Source organism: Zootoca vivipara, chromosome 7, assembly GCF_963506605.1.
Source record: "Zootoca vivipara chromosome 7, rZooViv1.1, whole genome shotgun sequence".
Taxonomy (NCBI): domain Eukaryota; kingdom Metazoa; phylum Chordata; class Lepidosauria; order Squamata; family Lacertidae; genus Zootoca; species Zootoca vivipara.
In genome coordinates this window covers 85,976,222-85,989,608 of record NC_083282.1, presented here as the reverse complement: position 1 = coordinate 85,989,608, position 13,387 = coordinate 85,976,222, and the positions used below count along the sequence as shown (strand labels likewise).

General features: G+C 42.0%; 1 protein-coding gene and 1 long non-coding RNA gene across 3 annotated transcripts in view; one reads left to right on the top strand and one right to left on the bottom strand.

The window, feature by feature from the left end:
* LOC118088357 (uncharacterized) overlaps positions 1-8,474 on the top strand; it is a 76,538-nt gene extending 68,064 nt beyond the window's left edge. Inside the window, exons 2-3 of the long non-coding RNA XR_009557959.1 lie at positions 5,495-5,750; positions 8,054-8,474. This is a non-coding gene — a long non-coding RNA (uncharacterized LOC118088357). The remainder of the gene's footprint in view (positions 1-5,494; positions 5,751-8,053) is intronic.
* The window catches only part of CDH4 (cadherin 4), a 756,000-nt gene that overhangs the window by 74,273 nt on the left and 668,340 nt on the right, over positions 1-13,387 (bottom strand). For both annotated transcript variants that reach the window (XM_035121942.2, XM_060277334.1), the window contains exon 8: positions 8,468-8,605. In XM_035121942.2, coding sequence (XP_034977833.1) covers positions 8,468-8,605 — 138 coding nt within the window. The remainder of the gene's footprint in view (positions 1-8,467; positions 8,606-13,387) is intronic.

Sequence of the window (13,387 nt, the reverse complement as noted above, 5' to 3'; positions counted from 1 at the left end):
TCTTCCTGAGGTTTAGTTGGAATCTCATTTCTTGTAACCTGAAGCCATTGGTTCGAGTCCTTCCTCTCCGGAACAGAAGAAAACAAGCTTGCTCCATCTTCCACATGAAAGCCCTTGAGATACTTGAAGATGGCTGTCATATCTCCTCTCATAGTGGATTCCATTGCAGAAGCTGAAGTGGGACCAGAATATCCCCTGCTCTGCGGGAGTAGCGGATGGCAGGCGAGGATTGTTTAGTTGTTTAGCCGTGTCCGACTCTTCATGACCCCATGGACCAGAGCACGCCAGGCACTCCTGTCTTCCACTGCCTCCCGTAGCTTGGTCAAACTCATGTTCGTAGCTTCAAGAACATTGTCCAACCATCTCATCCTCTGTCATCCCCTTCTCCTTGTGCCCTCCATCTTTCCCAACATCAGGGTCTTTTCCAGGGAGTCTTCTCTTCTCATGAGGTGGCCAAAGTATTGGAGCATCAGCTTCAGGATCTGTCCTTCCAGTGAGCACTCAGGGCTGATTTCCTTCAGAATGGATAGGGTTGATCTTCTTGCAGTCCGTGGGAGACGATTAGGCCCCTTTAACTGGAAAGGCTCCTTCCAGTGAGGGTGGGGCCAGCAATTGGGATGCAGCTGTGCTACTATATGGGGCTCAGCCTCAGACTGATTGTTGCTGAAGCAACATCTCTGAGCCCTGTCATTAGTGCATGCATAATAACATGCTAGTTGTTCCTTATGCCAGAAAGCACAGCAAGACATTCCATTTTTCTTAGGAAACGCATTTTTTTTTTTGGTAGATGGTCAAAATCACTCTTTTGAAATTGGAAGGGCAAAGGAGGTGTTTACCAGGCAGGACCAGCCCTGCTATTAGGCAGGGTGACACAGCTGCTTTAGGCAGTGGAGGGGAAATGGACACAGCTGTGTGTGCCATGGGGCAGTGGAGGGTGCTGTCCCATTGCCTGCATCGAATTAAGAATCGACTGCCAGCCTAGTGAGCTTCAGTGCAAGAAGTGGGAAGAAGCAACATCTTGTCCTTTGCCTCAGGGAGCAAAATGACTTGGGCTGGCGCTGTTCCTGGAGACTGTGCCCTTTGCATTAGCTGCGGGTACAGCTACCACAGAATATTCTTCTGTAATGATAAGAAGTTGGTGATCATTTCTGTTTGAATTTAGCTCTTTTGGGGATCTATATCTGTAGCCTTGATGACAAATGTCTAAAGAAATGTTTGTAAACATGATATGAATTGACTCTGCTTTAATTCTGCAGATTACTTTTTTTTAGTCATTTTGCTTTACGGCTGCGGCCTTCGGCTGATTCTGGTAAAACAGAACTAATTCAATAGCGTGTTAATGAGAGTGAGCCATCTGTACATTATGCAGAATAAAAGCAGGGATTTCTATATTGCAGTATTTCTATATTACAGATACAGTGGAACCTCGGTTTATGAACACCTCGGTTTACGAATTTTCGGTTTACGAACGCCGCGGACCCATCTGGAACGGATTAATTCACTTTCCATTACTTTCAATGGGAAAGTTCGCTTCAGTTTATGAACGCTTCAGTTTATGAACAGACTTCCGGAACCAATTACACCCATGCTTCGGGTTAAGTACGCTTCAGGTTCAGTACTCCGCGGACCCGTCTGGAACGGATTAATCCACTTTCCATTACTTTCAATGGGAAAGTTCGCTTCAGTTTATGAACGCTTCAGTTTATGAACAGACTTCCGGAACCAATTGTGTTCATAAACCAAGGTACCACTGTACTGAGGCCAGACAGCTGGTACTGTAGTTGCTTAAACTCTGCTTATTGTATTTACAAAGTATTTGCTCAGGCAGGACCCTATACACTTGGGTTATTATTTTTTTTAAAAAAATGGCCACTAGATGTCACTACCTTTCACTGAAATGAAGGTTAAAAGGGAAGCTTCTCTCTCTCTCTCTCTCTCTCTCCCTCCCCCTTTCCTGGCAGTTTAAAATGTTTTACCATCTTAACTCTAAACCCCTGCTTTAAGTTTTAGGATGCTGTGAGTGGTCTGTACTGCAGTGCAGTATGGAAGATGCTTACAAGGCAAGAACCAGTTTAGCTTATGGGTTGTGCTGGGATGGGGAGTCTGTGGCCCTGCAAATGTTACTAGGCTACAACTCGCACCATCCCTTCATGTGCCTCCTCCGCGAGAGGAGTGTGGCGACATGAGAAAGGGCCTTTTATGTGGTGGCTCCCTGTTTGTGGAATGCTCTCTCCCCAGGGAGGCTCACCTGGCACTTCCTTCTCCTCATGGCTGGTGGAGTGATGCCCACGCGCACCCTCCTGTCCCTGAGCTGGCGCACTCTTCCATTTTCTCCCAAGACAGATGGACTATGTTATGTACTGAGCTGAATCCTAGAACAATAGGATTCAGAATCAGCAGTCTGATTGGTCCGCAGGAGCTACCCAATCCAACTCCAGGTGGAAGTGAATCCGCAACCTGATTGGCCTGCAGGAGCAGCCAATCAGGCGGCTGGCAGAAGTGAATCTGCAACCTGATTGGCCTGTAGGAGCAGCCAATCAGGCTGCAGGCAGAAGTCAATCCACAACCTGATTGGCCCACAGGTGTAGCCCTGAAGTAGCCAATCATGCAAGGCCCATTGTGTAAATAATGTATATAAGCAGATGGTTTTGGGAAAAGAGCCATTCTTCTCCTCTATGACTATGAGCTGAATAAAGAGCATAAAATTCACTCTTGACTCCGAGTATATTTCAGACTACATCTCTGGCCATGCAGACGGATAGGAGTGAAAAGCTGAACAAGACCTGGAATTCTTCATGCTCCTTATCCTTGCCTTACATGAGGAACATATCGCAGTGTGAAATGTGTGCAGCTCTGCTTAAACCCCCCCAAAGTTCAAAACATCACAAAACACTGTCATAAAACATAAAAAATAAAAAAATAAAATAAAATCTACAGCAGAAGACAGTGTACTGTACAGTGGTACCTCGGTTTATGAACACAATTGGTTCCGGAAGTCTGTTCATAAACTGAAGCGTTCATAAACTGAAGCGAACTTTCCCATTGAAAGTAATGGAAAGTGGATTAATCCGTTCCAGATGGGTCCGCGGAGTACTTAAACTGAAGCATTCATAAACTGAAGCAAACTTTCCCATTGAAAGTAATGGAAAGTGGATTAATCCGTTCCAGACAGTCCGCGGAGTACTTAAACTGAAATGTTCATAAACTGAAGCATGGGTGTAATTGGTTCCGGAAGTCTGTTCATAAACTGAAGCGAACTTTCCCATTGAAAGTAATGGAAAATGAATTAATCCGTTTCAGATGGGTCCGCGGTGTTCATAAACCGAAAATTCATAAACCGAGGTGTTCATAAACCGAGGTTCCACTGTACTTACTAACAAGTGAGAAAGTGTAAATACCGAACGTGCCTTTCCAAAGCATTACCTTTGATCCAGATTATCACACGAGGTGAGAACTCTCTTATAAAGGCATCCCACCCAGCCGCCACACACTCAGATCTGTTTGGATGTTCAAAAGCAATCTATTCACAACTTCCACAAGAAAGCATTTCCATGAGAGAACAATAGGGAGTCGCAAGAACATAAAACGAGCCCTGCTAAATCAGAGCAAAGGACTGTCAAGTCCAGCATCTTGTTTAGCTTTGTGTAAAGGATTGTCTAAATTCATGCTGCGGAATGGGCTTTGCTTCCTATTTGCTGTCTTAACTGATAACCACATTTGGGCTGAGGAAGAAATATTCCGGAATAGAGATTTTCCAGAGTCAGGTAGATCCTGTCAACATCTGGAGGCTTCCAAGCCAGGCACATGCAGGAAGACAAATAAGCCACGAGGTTCACACCATACATTTAAAGTGCTATTAAACAGTCGTGCCTGCCCCTGGAGGATTCTGGGAGCTGCGGTTTGTTAAGAGTGCTGAGAATTGTTAGGAGACCCCTTGCAGAACTACAATTCCCAGAGTGGTTTAACAATTAACCCCTCTTCACAGGAAACTCTGGGAACTATAAATTATCGTAATCATGTCCAATTTTGACTCTATTTATATAATTCCATGAGCTAAGTTCAAGGTGCTGGTTTGGGTGTATAAAGCCCTACTTAGCTTGAGTCCAGGATAGGTTAGAAATAATCTCCCTCCTTATATATCCAGTTGATTACTGCACTTTATAGGGACTCATCTATACAACTGCAAATAAAACGTTTTAAGTGCAATGTACAATGTGACACTAGATGGCGGTGGCGAGCCTTATGGAAAATTCAAGGTATTTTTAAAAACGCTTTTAAAAAAAAGCATTTTCAGAACGTTTTTTAATATGTGTGTTCATTCCACCTAGGTGAGGGGCTCCTGCAGAAACCATCTTATCAGGAAGTCCATATATCTTGGAAAATTATGTTAGCCATGATACAGTCATGCCTCATGTTGCATCCGCTGCGGGTTGCATTTTTCCAGGTTACGAACGCGGTAGACCCGGAAGTGTTTACTTCTGGATTTCGCCGCATGCACATGCACAGAAGTGTTCTGCACGCTTCACGCATGTGTAGAAGCGTTCTGTGCGCTTCACACATGTGCAGAAGCGTTCTATGCGCAAAAGCGCCACTCGGGTTGCAGATTTTTTGGGGTGCAAACGGCACCCCGGAACAGATCAGGTCCGCAACTCGAGGTACCACTGTACAGCAAATGGAATTTGGAGATGCTTTCTGTATGGGAATCCAGGTTATTTACACAAAGCAAAAAGTAAGAATAGTTATCAATGGTAACTTAGCTGAGGAATGTGAGATAAATAAAGGTACTAGACAGGGATGCCCTCTCTCACCTCTAATATTCATCCTAGTGATGTAAGTTTTGAATAAGAAAATAAGAGAGGATAAAAACATCAAAGGAAACTGAGAGGCAAACAGAATTGAGGTTCTACCAAAAAATAAAATGTCTCGGAATATGGCTAACCCTCCAAAATATTAATCTTTACCGGGATAACTACATTAATACTTGGAACGAAATAAAAAGGAATATGGAAACATGGACCGGGCTAAACTTAAAACTTATCGTTTTGGGGACGCATATCGGCTGTAAAAATGAACATCTTGCCAAAACTCCTCTTCTTGTTTCAAACTATCCCAATCATTGGAAAGGCAAGCTGCATTATAGATTGGCAAAATGAAATCTCTAAATTTATTTGGCAGGGATGTAGACCAAGGAAAAGCACACCCTATTAATTGATATTAAAGAGGGGGGGATTTGGCCTACCTGATTTAAAGTTATATTATGAGGCTGCCTGTTTTTTGTTTTGGATACGAGATTGGTGCCAACTGAAGAATACAGATGTATTGGACATGGAGGGCCATGACAATCGCTTCGGTGGGCATGCTTATCTAAATTACGATAAATCTAAAGTGCATAAAAGTTTTACCAGTCATATTGTAAGAAATGTGCTGTTCAAGGTTTGGACAAAATATAAAGCTTTGATGGAACCCAAAACTCCGTGTTGGATCTCTCCCCTAGAGGCCAAGGCAGTTAAAAGGAAAAAAATGAAAGGAAATTGGCCTCGGTCCAGTATACCTGAAGGAGCGTCTCCACCCCCATCGTTCTGCCCGGGCACTGAGGTCCAGTACCGAGGGCCTTCTGGCGGTTCCCTCATTGCGAGAAGACAAGTTGCAGGGAACCAGGCACCCGCCCTGTGGAACGCCCTCCCATCAGATGTCAAAAAGGAAAACAGCTACCAAATTTTTAGAAGACATCTGAAGGCAGCCATGTTTAGGTAGGCTTTTAATGTTTAATAGATTATTTTATTTCATTTTTCTGTTGGAAGCCGCCCAGAGTGGCTGGGGAAACCCAGTCAGATGGGCGGGGTATAATAATAATAATAATAATAATAATAATAATAATAATAATAATAATTTTATTAACTGAGGAAGGCAATCAAATTAAATCTCAAGAAGTATGAAGAAATAAAAGATCAATTATCAGGATGGCTAGAGTATCATCAACTTTTTGAGACATTCAGACAGGACAAAAAAATGGATTTAACAATAAGCCCTCTAAATTTGAAATAGTGCTGTTAAATAATGACACCAAAATTATCACAAGGATGTACCAACTCCTCCTTGACTGGGAAGTCAAGGAGGAGGAAGTGAAGGTGGTCATGATTAGATGGGCGCAGGATATCAGACGTCCCATTATGATGAGAGAATGGGAATCACTCTGGAGAATTAACATGATGTTACACCATCAAAGAAAATATGATGAAAATGCAGTTTTGGTGGTACCTTACATCATCAAAAATCTCCAAGATGTATAAAAATAGTTTGAATAAGTGTTGGAAGTGTGGAGAAAAAATAGGAGATTTTTTTTATCATATGTGGTGGACATGCAGAAAAGTCCAAGATTTTTGGAATATTGTTTATGATGAGATGAAAACAAAGTTCAAATTAACATTCTTAAAGAAACCAGAAGCCTTTCTGTTAGGAATTTAGCTAGAGACATTCTGAAAAATACAAGAGAAATCTTTTTATATGCAACAGTGGCTGCCCGCCTATTAATAGCATCTAAATGGAAAGGGGGAAAGATACCAACGCTAACAGAATGGCAAAATAAATTAGTAGACTATGTGGAAATGGCTCAATTAACAAATAGGTTAACAGGTAACACGAAACAATTACTTTCTCAAAAATGGGAAATTTTAAAGAGATACTTACAAAAAATAACAGCAACATATTATCTATGGTAGTGTTTGAATGACCTTTGTGTACATAAAATATTAAGAAATAAAGGAAAATCGGTATGCTAGGTTGTAAGAAAGGATTAAAGGTAAAGGGACCCCTGACCATTAGGTCCAGTTGCGGACGACTCTGGGGTTGCGGCGCTCATCTCGCTCTATAGGCTGAGGGAGCCGGCGTTTGTCTGCAGACAGCTTCCGGGTCATGTGGCCAGAATGACTAAGCCACTTCTGGCGAACCAGAGCAGCACACAGTTTATTAAATGTAAGGTAATAATTATAAGTACATTCAAAATCACAAATGTCAACTATATCGGGAAATGATGGGAAGTTTATATTTATTTTACTTAAGTTAGTTTTTGTTTGGTTTTTTTTAATGTAACATTATATGATTTTAGCTTAGCTGATATCTAAGTGGAATTCGAAGGTTAAATTAACATTTTATGTTAAACTAATTTAAGTATATATATATATATATATATATATATATATATATATATATATATGTATGTGTGAAGTTAAATCTGTAATGACATCAATGAATTTCAATAAAGAATTTTTTTCATAAAAAAGGAAGTCCATTGTGGCACCCAGGGGTGGGTCTACTGTGAAACTAATGAAGCTTAAAAGCTCCAGGAGCCCTAATCCCGGAGTGGTCCCAGAAGCGACTTTAGTCCACGTTGCTTTAAAAAATTGGGTCTAGTCGACCCAATTTGAGTCACACAACTCAAATTGATTATTTTTGTTGTTGCCTGTATTTCAACAATCCCAAAGTTTGAGAGTCAGTAGCACAGATGTTGTAAAGGTGTGTTGATCTGTCAGGGAACAACCTCAGTTACCCAGATAACAGTGGTTACCCAGACCTCATTGCTGGTTGCGAATGGGCCCCCACGGCAGTACAAGCTTCAGGGCCCTCAAAATGTAGGTCCACCACTGGCGGCACCTACTTTTTGGAACTCCCTCCTGTTATATATCAGATGGGCGCTATCTTTTCAGCACCTGCTGAAGGTCTCCCTCTTCCAACAATCCTTTTAGGTAGACATATTTCACAGACTGCATCTGTATTGGAGCCAGGTGGCATTCAAGTGGGTTTTCCTCAGAGCAACCCCATCAAAATGGATGGACCTTGACTTAGTCAAGTTCACTGATTTCAGCGGGTCGACTCTGAGGGAAACCGAATTGAATACCGGCCATTGTTTTTAGGCATTTTTATTGTTCTGTCAATTGTTTGTTTGCCACTCTGGGGTCCTTTAGGAGGAAGGTGGGATATAAATTTAAATAATAACAACAACAATTTAAATGCCATTTAAATGTGAATATGTGGCTTCTTTTGTCTTCTTTTTCAGCGATGTGTCTCCACTATTTGTTGGTGGTGCCTAAGTGGCCAGAATAGTGAACAAAGGAGGAAGAAGAAGAGAAAGGAGAGGAAGCAGAATATAATGATGGAGGAGGAGAACATCTCATAACATGGAGAGAATATATATTTCCACAATCTTTTCATTTTCTCAGTATTCCACTTCAGAGCAAACTGGTAGCCAGATAGCTGAGCTTCTTCATGAATCATTTCTCACATCTCCCTCTCTCTCTCTTTCTCCCCCAACCCCCCAATTTTTATTTGCTGAAAGTCTTTGTTACACAGTTATCTATCAAGTTCTTTCTATCTGCCAAACCAGCAAACGGAGACGAGCCGTATCAAATGTCCATGAATTACAAACACGTTGTGTGTCCATACATCATTGCGCTGATGTATTGATACTTACGGTGCTGGCAGTGAATTCGGGTGGGTTGTCATTCACATCTGTCACCATAATGATTGCCGTCGCTGTGTTCGAGAGACCGTAGTTAAGATTTCCTTCCATATCTGTGGCCTGAACGATGACTGTGTACTGCTGAACTTTCTGGAAGGGGAAACAACAAAGGGGACAAGAATGTGAAATGTTCTTTCTGTCTCTCCATACTTTTCTGCAGCTTCATTTTTTTTTAAAAAAAAAGAAAAATATCACTCTGTTGAGATCTATCTCCGCTGCAAAATGTTTTCTTAGGAGAAACTTTTGTCTCCCCTGTAAACACAAGAGAGAGCAAAAAAAAAGCTTCATTCTTTATTTGTCTCTGTCTCTCCTCACAATAAATGATGCATTAATACCTAGCTGGTTCTAATGGAAACTTTTCTGAAAATAGTAAGTTGTATGTGAGGTGAATAAAACTTGCAAGCCGTGTTTACATGAATCCTGTAAGTCCTATTTGGGTGTTCAGTTTCCTCACATAGTTAGAATTATGTGAGGGAGAGCTAGTTTAACTATCTTCATCATCGTGGCTATGGCTAGGCCAAATAAGGGATGAGTTAATCTGTCAAATTCAGTTTCTTTTTTCCCTTGTCTTAATTTCAATTCTCCATGTTTCCACACCAGTTTGCATTTTTTTAAAATAAAAGAACCCAAACTCCTCATGAAAATTCATTGGCATTTTACTGCAAATTTCTCCTAATACACATGTATTTGCACACCATTTTGCTTACTGCACCCTTTTTTTGCAAAGCGATCCCCCCCCCAAATAATGAATTTTTATGTTATTTTCATTTGCATTTTTTTGTTAATGCTTTACCCTTGCATATGCCTGCCTGCCTGCCTCCATCCATCCATTCATTATCTGATTCCATTTCCAAATTGCTTCCCACAAAACATCTCAGAGCGATTTCACGGTACAAACATTAGCAATCGAAACAATTACACAATTTCATATATGCAAAGCAAATGTAACAATTAAACATAAAATATAGAAAAAACCTTGATATATTAAAAAAAACAAGCAGCAATTTCATATTGATAAAAACTTTGCCTCACAGGACTGTTTTGAGGATAAAAAGGGCCAGCCCTATCATTAGGCAGGTGGAGAAAATTGAATATATGTTGGCTTCTCCTCAGCCGCCTGATCATTCCATTCTGCTGGAGACCAGAGCTTTGTGTACCACTAAAATAGCCTCCTTGCTGCCTCCTTGCCAGTTCCCAGTCGACTTCTGCTTGGACTGGTCTTGAAAAGGGGTTACATCCATGGACACAGACCTAAAATCTCCTGGAAAACACTAGCTATATAATGTGACAGGGTGAGGGGAAGGGTGGGCAGTGACTTTTTGTTGTGGTTTTGTTTTTCCTGGAGGTATAAGAGGGTCTGCTTTCCCCTTATGGAAGCCAAAATAAAAAGGGAGAATTATCAGAGCAATTATCAGGCAAACAGCTATAAATACCTGCAACACCAGCTCAGTGAGTTCACTTAGGCAGATGAAAATCCATTAAATGAGCTGCTAATATTGATGTGGAACTTTAGAAAGGGAAGGGAATCTTGACGCAACAAATGACTTATTGGCCTTATCATTTCAAAGTGTCTCCTTTACTAGGAATCGCTGAAAATTGAATTTCCTCAGAGAGCCAGGATGTCCCATCTGCTATTGACTGGGATCATCAGCCACAGATGATTAGGAATGAACAAAAGCAAGTTTTATTTTTGAAGCTGATCAGACCCACAAAGCTGAAAGCAGCCTCCTAGAGATGTCTGGGGACAAGACGCTGGGAAAAGATCATCTCCTGAAAGCCACTCTCCCAATGCTACTCTTTGGACTCAGTCCTGGAGGTAGGATTGGAACCAAGGTAATACAGGGCCACCGATTCCCATTCCCCAGAGCCGGTTCAGGAGGATCCCATGGTAGATGGTATCAAATACCAATGGGAGCTCAAGAAGCAGGAGCAAAGTCAAACCCTACCACCCCACTCTCTGCAAAGGTCATCCACCAGGGTGACCAAGGTCAACTCAGTTTCGTGGCCAAGCCTGAACCCAAATTGAGTAATCTGCACCCTCCAAGAATACTTGCAGCTGCGTCCGCCACCTTCCCCCCAAAGCAGGTATTGGCAATTGACTGATAGCTGTTCCCATCCAAAGGGTCCAGAACCAGTTTCTTTAGGAGTGGTTGCAACACTGCTTCTTTCAGTGCAGCACGAAGCACTTCCTTCTGCAGCAAAGTGTTAACCACACTCTGGACCCAACCAGATAGTTTCTTTCTGCTAGATTTGATGAGCCAGGAGGGACAGGGGTTGAGGGGGATATGTCAATATCACCCTGAAGTTGAGCGATTTTATCTTACATGTGGGTTTTGACTCAAGCCCATTTTGCGAGGAATTTCCCCACATATCATGCATTTTTCTATGTCGCTTTCACAAATAAATGCATCTTTATGCACCCATTCCCTTAATATATGAATCACAATATTCAGGTAAGTGTGAATTTTGAAAGACGGCTGCGTTTTGGTTCACATATTGTTTTGGGAAATGCAAATTTGATAGATTTCCCTTTAAATGTGGACTGAACCAAACCCCTCTCCAATTCCCACTCAGTACAGCAGGCCCACAGCTTACATGTGTTTAACTTGTGCACATACGTGTGTTGCAAAAAATGTATTAAAAAATTAAAAGGGGGTAGGGACATAGACAACCCTGCTTGCCATATAACCCGATGGGTTTTGAGTATACAAGATTTTGGATTTAGGTCTGAACCCCAGAACTTAACCCGGACAAAACTTCTATTGATAACAGAAGTGAAGCGGGAGGGGGAAATGCTCTCTCCTCCCTGCCCTCCCATTCCATCAAAGAACCACGGCATCTCTCTGCTTTCCTGTACAATTTCTTCCTCCCATTTAAACTTTGCGGAGCTCTCTTCTACCTTGTTTTCAGCATGACCCCTACAAAGCACTGGCTGGGCTCAGAGGTCGTCACAACCTGGGACTGTCAGAGACGTTTGCTGCTCTTGTCTCACTGTCTTGCCTCCAGCTAGGGCACCGCAAAGACGCCATGGTTTCTGTGTCAAAAGTAATTCGGGAACCCATGATGCAGTTATGCAAACTTTCATCTGAAGCTGAAAGCTGAACTGCAAGAGAAGGTCACACAAGTCTGCGGAAAAGACTTTTTGATAGCAAGGCGACTGTCTTCTAAGTGCTTGCTATGGCAAAGCCCCCTTGCATTGCATTGCAAAGGGCCTTGCTGGGCGAAGCTGTTTGAAGGTGGCTATTCCAGTAATCTTGCCTTCTGTTCTGCAGCCCGCCCGCCCCCTGACTTTTGCTCTTTTGGCTTGTCTGTTGTTCAAAGAACATTGCAGGAGAAAAAGCTTCCAACAGCTGACCCAAGATAAGAAATCTGAAAAGTTTTATTTAAAAAAAGTTTGTTCCCCCCCCCCAAAAAAACCTTCACTATCTCGCCATTCTTGTCCGCCTACCCCCTCCACCCAAATCCAGGTCACTTATGAAAGCGCCGATTTTTCAAACACTAATAATGATATATTTATACTGTGGTACCGTGGTTCTGAAACTTAATCAGTTCTGGAAGTCCATTCCAAAACCAAAGCGTTCCAAAACCAAGGTGCGCTTTCCCATAGAAAGTAATGCAAAAATGGATTAATTCGTTCCAGACTTTTAAAAGCAACCCCTAAAACAGCAATTTAAAATGGATTTTACTATCTAACGAGACCATTGATCAATAAAATGAAAGCAATAAACAATGTACTGCAGTCACACAATCAATCAATCAGTAGCTGAACTGGGTTCCACACAGTCACAAAAAACAAAAATAAATAGCCAAAACAGACAGGCCCCAGCGTAACACTCAAAATAGAAGCGTAGCACTCAAAACAGAGCACTTTCAGTTTCCGAAAAAAGTAAGGAACACTTACTTCCGGGTTTGCAGTGTTGGGGTTTCAAGTTGTTTGAGTACCAAGGCGTTTGAGAACTAAGGTACCACTGTATATGTATCTGTGCAGTGCTAGCTAGGAAAGCCCCCTGCATATCTCAATAACAGCACAAGAACCAATGTCTCTTAGGAACATAGAAAGTTGTCAGTGGCCCATCTAGCTCAGTACTGTCTACTGAGACTGGCAGAAACTCTTCAAGGTTTTAGATGGGGCATTCCCAGCCATACCTAGAGATGCTGAGGATTGAACCTGTCTCTACATGCATGGCAGAAGTGCTATCAATGAGGTACAATCATTCTGTAGATACTGTATATTCCTGCGTATAAGACTACTTTTTAACCCAGGAAAATCTTCTCAAAAGTCGGGGGTCGTCTTATACGCTGGGTCGTATTTCTTATACGGCGAGTATATCCCAAACTCTATATTTTAAGTGGAAAAGTTGGGGGTCATCTTATACACCCAGTTGTGTTATATGCCGGAATACAGTAGTACCTCAGTTTATGAACACAATTGGTTCCGGAAGTCTGTTCATAAACTGAAGCGTTCATAAATTGAAGCGAACTTTCCCATTGAAAGTAATGGAAAGTGGATTAATCTGTTCTAGACGGTCCGTGGAGTACTCAACCTGAAGCGTACTTAACCCGAAGCATGGGTGTAATTGGTTCCGGAAGTCTGTTCATAAACTGAAGTGTTCATAAACTGAAGCGAACTTTCCCATTGAAAGTAATGGAAAGTGAATTAATCCGTTCCAGGTGGGTCCACGGCGTTCGTAAACCAAAAATTCGTAAACCGAGGTGTTCATAAACTGAGGTTCCGCTGTATATGGGTACCTATAGTCTTGCAAGACATCTAAGCCAGGCATAGGCAAACTCGGCCCTCCAGATGTTTTGGGACTACAACTTCTATCATCCCTAGCTAACAGGACCAGTGGTCAGGTATGATGGGAGTTGTAG